Consider the following 11,079-nt stretch of genomic DNA (forward strand, 5'->3'; position numbering starts at 1 on the left):
AACATTTGTGCTCCACCTTTCGAGCAACAGTCTGCTGGGGCGAGGTTGGTCACAGGGTCATGGGACGGACTGAGGTGGTTCTACAGACCACCGAGAAGATTCAGTAGATCAGACAACGATTGCAAACTGCTCGGAGTCGGCCGAAAAGTATGTCAACCGACGTCGATCCGAGTTGGAGTTCCATGTCGGCGATATGGTATTGCTGAAGGTCTCACCCTGGAAGGGTGTGATCCGCTTCAGGAAGAGGGGAACGTTGGGTCCCCGATATATTGGAACCTTTCGGGTTATAGTTAAGGTTGGCAAGGTGGCACATCGACTAGATCTTCAGAAGGAGCTCAGTCAAATTCACAGCACTTTTCACGTCTCCCAATTGTGGAAGTGCATTCTAGATGAGGAGGAAGTGGTGTCATTAGATGAAATTTAAGTCAATGAGAGCCTGAATTATGTGGAGAGATGTCATACCCCAGTTTGTTGGGGCGAGGATGGTCACAGGGTCATGGGACGGACCGAGGTGGTTCTACAGACCACCGAGAAGATTCAGCAGATCAGACAACGATTACAAACTGCTCGGAGTCGGCAGAAAAGTATGTCGACCGACATCTATCCGAGTTAGATTTCCATGTCAGCAATATGGTATTGCTGAAGGTCTCACCCTGGAAGGGTGTAATCCGCTTAAGGAAGAAGGGAACGTTAGGTCCCCGATATATTGGACCCTTTCGGGTTATAGTTAAGGTTGGCAAGGTGGCACATAGACTAGATCTTCAGAAGGAGCTCAATCAAATTCACAGCACTTCTCACATCTCCCAATTGTGGAAGTGCATTCTAGATGAGGAGGAAGTGGTGTCATTAGATGATATTCAAGTCGATGAGCGCCTAAATTATGTGAAGAGGCCAGTGGCCATTTTGGAAAGGAAAATGAAGGTTCTACGGAACAAGGAGGTACCTTTGGTAAATGTATAATGGGAGCATTGGAAGGGATCTGAGTGGACTTGGGAGCCAGAGGCTAAGATGTCAGAGCATTACCCAGATCTGTTTACTACAGCAGACTTTGAGGACGAAGTCTAGTTCAAGTAGGGGAGAATTATAACATCTCAACTCCCAGGTATTAATGTGAAGCTTTTACATTAATATTTGTAGACCTAGTCGACGAGTTAGTTGTCCCAAATCATTGTGTAAAAACTGATCAGGCCACGTGGTTTATGGAACCAACTCAACGAGTTGGAGGACTCCAACTCGACGAGTTGAGGCTGTGCATGAAAACCATAATTTTCAGGGTTTACACCCTATTTAAAGGACCTTAAGTCCTCCTTCCAGCCTCCCTTATCACTACATCCATAAACAAACCCTAATTGAGCTAACCTCCTATTTTGAGTGTGTGTGAGGCTAAAGAGTGTGTGTTTGGTGCATTTATTGAAGAGGCTTGAAGATTGAGAAGCTTCGAACGAGAAGAAGCTTGTAGATCCAGCATCTACTTCGCTTTGGCATTCATTTGAAGGTAAAAAGTCATTACCTTGATCATTTTCTTGTTAGATCCCTCAACTCAAGAATTTAGTGTCATTTCTAGCTATTTCTTGAGCCATTTCTAGTATTGAGCACGTTTTAAAGTAAGGAGTTCAGATCTGGACTCCTCTAGGACCTTATGGACATAAAGTTCTTGACTTTAGCAAGCTTTGGCCTTTCTTCATGCCCTAAAACTCTTGTTAAGCTTAGTACTAGTGTTTTAATCCCTTTGAGGCCTTGCATGCACATAAAGTTAGAAACTTTACGTGGTATCTTAGCCCTAGGAGGCTAGATCTACACTTCGGAGCCTTGGTTTCTTTTAAAATCGTCTGAATGAGAAAAGGGTTGAATGAACTCAACGAGTTGGATGGGGTTTGCCCGCCTTCTGGATTCTGAGTGAACTCGGCGAGTAGGTGAGATGACTCGGCGAGTTTATTAGGGTTTCCCGATCTTTTGGACATTGAAGAACTCGACGAGTTACTTAGGTAACTCGACGAGTTGACTAGAGTTTTCGGTTTCTATGTGCTGAAGGAACTCGACGAGTCAATAGATGAATTCGACGAGTTTGGTCAACATGGACTGGTGACCTTGACTGTTGACTTTGACTTTGACCAAGTTTGACTTCTGGGGGTATTTTTCTAATTTGGTATTTTAATGGAATCAGTTATATGGTGATTACAAGCAGTTGAGTTTGGGAGCTGTGTGTTGGGATTAGACTTTATCTAGTCAACACTACTTGTGAGGTGAGTTGTCCTCACTATACTAACAGGGTCGAAGGCATCAATATCAGCCCTTTTTGGATTGTTATCTTGGTTATTGCATGATGATATGCTTAGCGACCTGTTAGTTTGGTATCCTGGTATATAGGATGATGCTATGTTAGTGACATGTTAGGTCGGTATCCTAGTATATAGGATGATGATATGTTAGTGACCGGTTAGGTCGGTATTCTGGTATATAGGATGATGTTATGTTAGTGACATGTTAGATTGGTTTGACTGTTTGTGCATGCTAGCTAGTGTATGATATTTATGTGTTGATTGTATATGTGTCGTTGGGTTGAGGCGATCTTACTTTGTGCTGAAGGCCAATAGCCCCAGGGAGGTCCGGATAGAGTGCAGACCTATCGGGGCGTATCAGTCAGGCCAAAGGCCCGGAGAACGATCCAGACAGGCTGAAGGCCTGGAATGGCGGACCAGAGATGCTGAAGGTTTTGAAAGTGGGCCAGATAGACTGAAGCCCCAGTGAGGGCGGTTCGGTCATATTGTAGACTCTATATACATGTTGTTTGCTATGATATGATTATGGTTTGTATGGCATTGGTATTTTGGGGAAACTCACTAAGCTTCGGGCTTACAGTTTTGGATTTTGTTTCAGGTAATTCGGATGATAGCAGGAAGGAGAATGCTTGATCATGCACCTCCTCGCATTTTATGATTTTGATTTCTGGGATACTCTGATATGAAACTATTTTGAAAACAATTTGCAATTAAATGGTGTTTTTGGATGTTTGAAAAAGTTTTTAATTTTCATGAATTTTATGGATGTTATAGGCTAAGTGAGCTTGGCATGGATTGTTGCGTGTATTAGGTTTCCTTGATGGGAAATCATTTTGATTGCCTCTTTGTTAGCAGATTATTGCCTCATGGCCTGTTTTGCTACATAGTTGACAAATAGGTCGTCGTTTACATGGATCTGATTTGCGATGAGAAGAATATGGATTAGAGGTATTTCTAGTAGAACCATTTTGATGTCGAGAGTTGGAGTGGTTTACTATGAGAGCAACGGCAGTGGCATTGGTTTGGGTCACTAAAGCTAGGCGAAGGTGCTCTTGTTCAATTATGGCTTCTTCCTTCAATAAAAGACCTACAAGATCATCAATAGTTAGAGCCTCTGATTTCATCATGAAGGCTGTTATGAAAGCTCCATATGATGAATCTAGTCCATTTAGGATATATGCAATTAAATCCTCATCATTAAGTGGATGAAGATTCTCAGCTAGTAAATCAGAAATTGATCATTTCTTTTTTATGTACTCAAGCATGGTCATAGACCCCTTAGCTAGAGTCTACAATTGAACTTTTAATTGCATCCGAGTTGCCCTATTTTTGGCTTGAAATATCTTTTCAATGGTTTACCTTGCTTCGTGTGAGAATTTGGAGTGAGCCACAAGAGCTGAAGCATTATCAATCATCGTGGATTTGAGCCATAGTAACACAAAATGGTCATGTTTCTTCCATACAACATACTCTAGATTTGGTGTTGTTGTGGCAGCAACGACGACAACAGCGGGAGAGGTGTTGGTGGCTGGGGCCGCTGCAACAACAAGAATCTCAATGATTTGAGATTGAGGGTTAGAGTTTAAGACATAAGCCTCCAAATCGAAGGTTTCTAGTGTTGAAATAATTGTAGTGCGCTAGAGAGAGTAATTTGTACGGTCAAGTTTGATGGTGATCATCGGTATTTGAAAGTTTAGGGTGGAGGCGTTAGTGGTGGTTGCCAATGTGAGTAGCGTTGAAGATGAATTCGCCATTTCAGCTAAATGGAGAAACGAGAAGAGAGAAAATTAATTGATCAAATGAGCTAGTACTCTGATACCATATAGTAAAGTGAATTGAATCATATCTTGATGTACATTATACAGAGTTTAAATACAAGAGGAATAGAACTGGATGTTAGATATTCTCTCCTATTCCTATTCCTATGCTAATGTTATTGACTAAGACTTTATCAAATGTTATGATATACACATTTATTTTACTAATGTTATTAAGGTAAGTTTGTTGCACATTATGATTGCACCGCACCTTCTCTTTTTTTCTTTCCTTTTTAATTATTATTAATATATATATATATATATATATATATATATATATATATATAATTTATAAAAATTCATGGTTTGTAATTCCCTATAAATAGAGTATAATATTGATATACTGTTTACATATTTTTAAAATTAAATAAAAATATGATAAGGTAAGATATGACATCAGTTTTGTAAGGTAAAAGAAAAATAAAATAATGATAACGTAGCAATGCAAAAATGGTGTATGACATTCATCACGTGTTTGCTTTCTTGAATCAGACACAAATAAAAACAACAAGACATACACTTTGTAACCCACCGGCACACTAAGGCCATCCATAATGCTCTCTGTGAACAAGGTCGTGGAGAGCTTCCAAATCAGCAACCACGGACCACTCAAACAATCGGGTTACTCTCCACGACCGCTAAAAAAAAAAAAAAAAAAAAAAAGTCATGGAAGAATAAGTCTGAGATAGGAGAAGAGAATGATCGGGTGTTCTCCTTCATTCTGCCCACCACAACCGACAACAAAGACGAATTATAACGGTGTATAGGGGTGGTGTGCACGAATTACTCTCGTTGCCACGTCAACCACGAAACCTCTCGTGCTTGGTATGCCGGAGGGTCTAACATGGTCACCAAAAAATTTCAATCAACACCACACAAACATAGGTGACTTGAGAGACATTCAAAATGAGATAAATGAAAAAAATACCCTCGCAAAGTTTAGACATCTACCGGAAAATAATAATAATAATGATAATAATACCACCTATTTTTGACAAACTCAAATATTTTTGTGTGGATATCTATAATTATAAAAAAAAGATTTAGGAAAAGACTTAAAAATCTTTGAGAACGAGATAGCAAGTCACGCGCGTGATACGGTGAGGATAGAACATTCTACAGGCGTCTAGAATATAACACCCGAGCCCGATGACAAATATCAGCCTGATCGAGAACGCTCTAGAACGCAATTCTCCTTCCAGTAGATTATAAACTTGTGGTATAAATAAACATCGATCTGTACCAAATATGTTCACGACATCAGAATTTTACGCATCAAATTCAGTAAAATACTTGCAAATCTCATCATTTTCATTGCGATTAGCGGTAATCGATCATGAACGGCGGCCCGTTTTTCAGAAACTACTCCATTCAAAAACCATCACGATCTGTGCCAGTCCAGCAAACACAACACAGATCATCGCCGAAGGTGGTTTCTGTGCCAGTTCACTTCATTTCATCTGAGCAACCACGAACTACATTATCGATGTTAAAGGATTCGGCGGCGCTTAAGATCCAAAAAGTGGTCAGAGGGTTTATTGTGAGAAAGAGCGTGAAGAAGATCGCTTCAATCAGAAATGAGGTTAGTGAAATCGAACGGAGGATTAACGATATCGAAGTTATTGATTTGATTCGTAGAGATGCAAAGGAGCGGTTGAGGGTGAACGAAACCCTAATGTCTTTGCTTTTCAAATTGGATTCGATTCGTGGTGTTGATTGTGGCGTTAGGCTTTTGAGGAAAGCGGTTACCAGTAAGGCAATCGCCCTGCAGGAGAAGGTGGACTCGATTGCGCTGGCTGATCAACAAAGCCTAGATTCACTTAACGACTCTGGCGAAGTTGATATTGACAACGACTGTAGAAGTAGCTCCGAACAGATCACAGAAACCTCCGGTGACGCTGGCAATTCGCAATCCGTAGAGGATGATGTGGTAAAGGAGATGGTTGAGAATTACAATCCTGTGGAAATTACAGCAGATTTGACTGAAATCGGGGAAGCGGATCATACATCCATTGCAGGTTCAATGGAAGTAGAGAAAGTCCATAAGGAAGGCGACGGAGGAAATGATGATAAGGGGAAGAGGGAGGTCGTGGAGAAGTTGATGGCTGATAATGAGCAGATGATGAAACTCATGATACAGATTTCCGAGAGGAACGAAATGCAGACCCGGATGATCAACTCGTTAAGTCGAAGGGTGGAGCAGTTGGAGGAGGCATTTAGGACTGACAAAGATAAGCTGAGGAGGAAGAAGAAGAAAACACGTGCTGCTTTAAGGAGGCTGGATAAAGATAATTTCTCCATTTGAGTTGGATTTATTGTATGCCAGAATCCATTAATGCTTTCTGGACATGTTAATGTTTATGAAGAATATGTTGTTTTGTAATTTCATTTTTACAAGTTTTTGGTCTTCAAGTAAAGTTTTTATTTCAGTTGGTTGATGTATGTTTTGTTAAGAATAATTTCATTTAGAGGAAAACACATGAGAGCCCGGAACCCGAAGGTTGGATGTTCATCAATCGCGTTAAACCGCTTGCTTGCCAGCCTAACCCATCTAAATATGAGAAAGTTACAACTTTGGTTATTTTTTATTAAGTAGTCAAAAATTAGCCTTTGTCTAAAATAGACAACCAAACAGTACATAATTAAGGAAAAATATGGTTTCTTCAAGAAACCTACTGTTTGGTGTTTAAATGAACTACGGTTTGAGGGCACTTAGCTATTGTTTTTGGAGTCTGTTTGACGGTCTATTAGTACAGAAAATAATATAATATAACGTTGAAATTTTCCATTTAGGTTATTTTTTATTATTTGAAGCTTTCATGTTTTAGTTCTAGTCTTTGATTGCATTGATATAAGTTTAGTGTAGTAGATTATCATTGTATTTATATGAACTTGATTTTCTAGTAGTTTATTGATTTTCTAATGGTTTATGATTATTAAATTGCTAGAGTTAGGGTTGAACAAATCTTAGATTAGGTAATTAAAGGTAGTAACTTTAACTGTGTTAGAGAGCATAATTGATCCATAATTTTTGTTTGGTTGCTTGACTTGATAATGGGAAAGTAACTATTAGATTTGTTGTACATAGTCAAATTCATTTTAATATCGATTTTGTGTTTACTTGTGTTTGATCATAATATAGTAGTCATAAATTTTTAATAACTAGGTATTTGATCATAATAACTAGTTTCATAGTAATTTGGTAACCAATAATTGTTAATAAGAAATCAACCATACGGAAAAGGGGGGGATTCGGATCTAACGCTAGTGCCTTTTTAATATTGAATTTTCTTAATTTAGTTGTTTGATTTAAGTTCTTGTGATCTTGTGAACTTAGTAAAAACCCTATTTTAAGTTTGTTCCTTAGTTTATCTTTTAGTAACTATACTATCAAATAAATTTTGTTTCGTGTGTTCGCCACCTGACTTACCTAAGCTATTTTATAATCCGACTAGGAACACTGCCTATAAATTAGTTAAGTAGTTAGGTTTAAAAACTAAAAGTTGATAGGTATTTTTGCACGCATCACCACACTAATTATTCGAAGGAAATTGTAGTGTTTAGAAGGAAAACATAACACACACACAGTAGCGGAGCTTTAATCTTTCATTTGGATAATTTATTGGTGAATAAGGGCATAGTCAAAATTTTATATTTTTAGGTCTAATATGTAGAAAACTAATATATATAGGGACTATTTCTGCTAAAAATATCATGGGGGAGGGGGGCGGGGCCACAGCCCCTAGCCCCATATAAGATCCTCCCCCCACCCCATGCACACACACGTACACACACACACACACACACACACACACACACATATATATATATATATATATATATATATATATATATATATATATATATGGGGGATTACTTTATTGAGCTCGACTATTTGCATGCATCACAACCCTTTCCTATTATAACACCTTTGTAAATAAATCATTTTTCTTTAAAAGACTTTTACCAGTTCCTCGGTTTGAGTCCAAACACACCCGAGAGCATGCCCGAATCCCTCAAACCAAGGATCTGATATCAATTTGTAACATCTCAAAAATTCAAGATAAAAATTTCATTAGTAAAATAACCAAAAACCAACATCCATTCATTTCAAATAAAAGATAATCAGAGTATGATAATGTATCATCAAACATCAATGATAATGTAAAACTCAAAAATGTAACATCTCGATCTTGAGGTAATTTTAATTTTTGGCCCTATGTATGGATAAGCATGGTTGTAGAACTCGCTACTCAGTACATGGTCCGTTGACTACCGAGTAACGAGTACTCGGGAGTACTCGGGGAGTACTTGGATTTGGTAGTTCATGTAGAAATATTTGTAGGGAAATTATTTATATCAAAATCATAAATTACAATCATAAGTTGACTGAAATAAATATAACAAATTTAGATACATGTGAATACACAAAAACTATAAACACACAATAGTCTCACTTTGTGAATAATTACTGAAATCATATGTGTGTATGTTAAATAACAAATCATTAAGTATATTATAAATATTAATCGTATATATATATATATATATATATATATATATATATATATATATATGTACTAATAATCATATGTGTGTATGTTAAATAACAAATCATTAAGTATATTATAAATATTAATCGTCGAGCTGTTCGAGTTTTACAACACAATTCGCTTTAGTAATGTGCCGATCGGAGAGTACTCAGATTTTATAACTCGCATCGGTAACGGGCCGAGTACGAAGTACTCGGTCGAGTAATCAACCAAGTCGGCGAGTTTTACAACACTGTGGATAAGTATAGCATTTTAGTCCTTAATTTCTAGAAAGAGTGCAAAAAGGCCCATAGTGGCATTTTGGTAATTATGGACAAGCGGTAGTACGCTGAGCGTACAACAGCGGACCCTAGTACACTAGGTGTACACCACATATGCAGGGCATACATAATGAAACCACAAACCCTAATTTTTAAGTTTTGGTCCATATAAAAGCATCATTAACTCTTCATTCCTCATCTCCCTCTAGCCTCCAACCTTCATTTCGTCCTTTGAAACCCTAATCGTTTGTGTGTGATCATTTGAGCTCAAAAGTGTGTGTGTTTGGTGCTTTTGAAGCAAGGTGAACAAAGAAGCATCATCTTAGGAGATTAAGGCCTGCTAGATCTAGGAATACCTCACCTTCAAGGTCCATTTTGAGGTATAAAGTTATGAACTTCATGACTCTATGTATAGATCTAAGTTATCCATGGAGTTTGTGTCATTTTGGTCCTATTATTTGGGTATTTGGAGTATGAGCTACTCTAACCCCTTTAAGTTGTCCTTTCGGTCACTTTGGGGTGTTTAGAAGCATAAAAATGTAGTCTTCATCATATCTTTCCTTCCATGCATGTGTTTTGAGGTCTTAATGGGCTAAGTGGTTGAGGTTTTTGATGTTAAGCCTTTTTAGCCATGCAAGACCATAAAGTTGGAAACTTTATGGTCAAAAACATTATTTGGGACTTGGATCTGCATATGAACATGTTAAGTCGAAGTATTAAGATCAAAATCGATTAAGTTTGAAGCTAATATGTATGTTAGGCGTATCGAAGGGTACACTGCGCGTACACATATCTGGCCCTAACACCTTGAACAGCTTGTACGCCCTGCATACCTCCGGAGTATGCCTTGCGTACGAAGCCTAAGTCGACTCAGCTGAGTTGACTCGGTTGACTTGTTGACTCTGACCAGTTTTGACCAAGGGTATTTTGGGAAAATGTTATTAATCTAGAATGGGTAATGTTTTGACATTTAGGATTTGAGTTAAGCCGGTATTTGAGAGCAAAGTATTGATAAATTATTCGTTGGACTGCGAGATGAGTTTTCCTCATTGTACTTACGGATCGAAAGCACCAAGGTCGGCCCATTGGATTGATATCCCGGTTTACTGTATGTTGTTATGATGTAGTGATATGTTAGTGAAACATCCCAATATTATAGGTAAAAGTTTCATTTTTATTATAATCAAAACATTGTTGTAACTATGTTCTAAACATTGAAAAGCATTTCGGTTAACAAAATTATCAGAGTCTAATCCCAAAGATCACATATTGCAAAAAACATGGGTGTATGCGTTGCAATCGTCCCGAGCACTTCCAATTGAAATTTGTAGTACCTAAAACGTAAACTGAAAACCGTAAGGACAAAGTTTAGTGGGTTCCCCAGATACCACATAACATACCTATCAAACGATCCATACATGTCATACATAACCGTGATCCATACATATCAATCATATACCATAATCAATGAGAGTCATATGTGCCAACCATAGTCTTACCATTACGCCACGAGCCACCTCGTGGTCTTTCTTGCCAAGCCGGGGGCTACAACCCTGGGTCTTATATACAAGTACCAAGAGCCACCTCGGGTCTTATTACAACAAATACACTAAATGGGCCAATATTGGTTCCTTTGACCCATACAACAGTAAGGAGACTCACCTCGAATACTAAAGCCCACTGCAAGATATCCTTAGCTGCTTCCCAAACAACTACTCGAGCAAACAATACCAAAATATCACCCAATTAGAAATTAGGTCCCAAACCATGATCCATAATCCATACTTGGGGTAAAATTACCATTTTACCCCTGGCCCAACAAGATTCATAACTAAGGCCCAAGCCCTAAATCCAACAAGATCTAAAATCACAAAATCCATGAAAGCCCATTAATGGCCTAATTTTCCAAATTGGGCCCAATCACATATAGGCCTTATCCTAGGCCCACATTTTCCATTTCAGATTGCTACAAACACCCCTTCAGATAAACTTGATCAAAGGCATAAGCTAAAAGTCAAATTCAACGGCATGAGTTGACCCAACTTGCCGTGTTTTATCCTTCAACTCGTCGAGTTCCTCTGACAATCGCAAGGTCAGGAAGAAATCGGTCCAACTTACCGAGTTGTCTAATCAACTCACCGAGTTGACCCATACCAACTCAAAATCAGTG

General features: G+C 38.4%; 1 protein-coding gene across 1 annotated transcript; it reads left to right on the top strand.

Annotated features, from left to right (window-relative positions):
- The first annotated feature begins 5,204 nt into the window (after window positions 1-5,204).
- On the top strand, window positions 5,205-6,534 carry LOC145041023 (uncharacterized). The gene has a single exon (XM_078988912.1). The coding sequence runs from the start codon at window positions 5,433-5,435 to the stop codon at window positions 6,399-6,401; it is 969 nt and encodes a 322-aa protein (XP_078845038.1). The 5' UTR covers window positions 5,205-5,432; the 3' UTR covers window positions 6,402-6,534.
- The last annotated feature ends 4,545 nt before the right edge of the window (window positions 6,535-11,079 follow it).

This window comes from Lactuca saligna, chromosome 4 (genome assembly GCF_052625555.1).
Source record: "Lactuca saligna cultivar CGN05327 chromosome 4, ASM5262555v1, whole genome shotgun sequence".
Classification (NCBI taxonomy): Eukaryota; Viridiplantae; Streptophyta; class Magnoliopsida; order Asterales; family Asteraceae; genus Lactuca; species Lactuca saligna.

Coding starts and splice junctions, on each gene's coding strand:
- LOC145041023 (XM_078988912.1), top strand. CDS start 5,433: ATGAACGGCGGCCCGTTTTTCAGAAACTACTCCATTCAAAAACCATCA.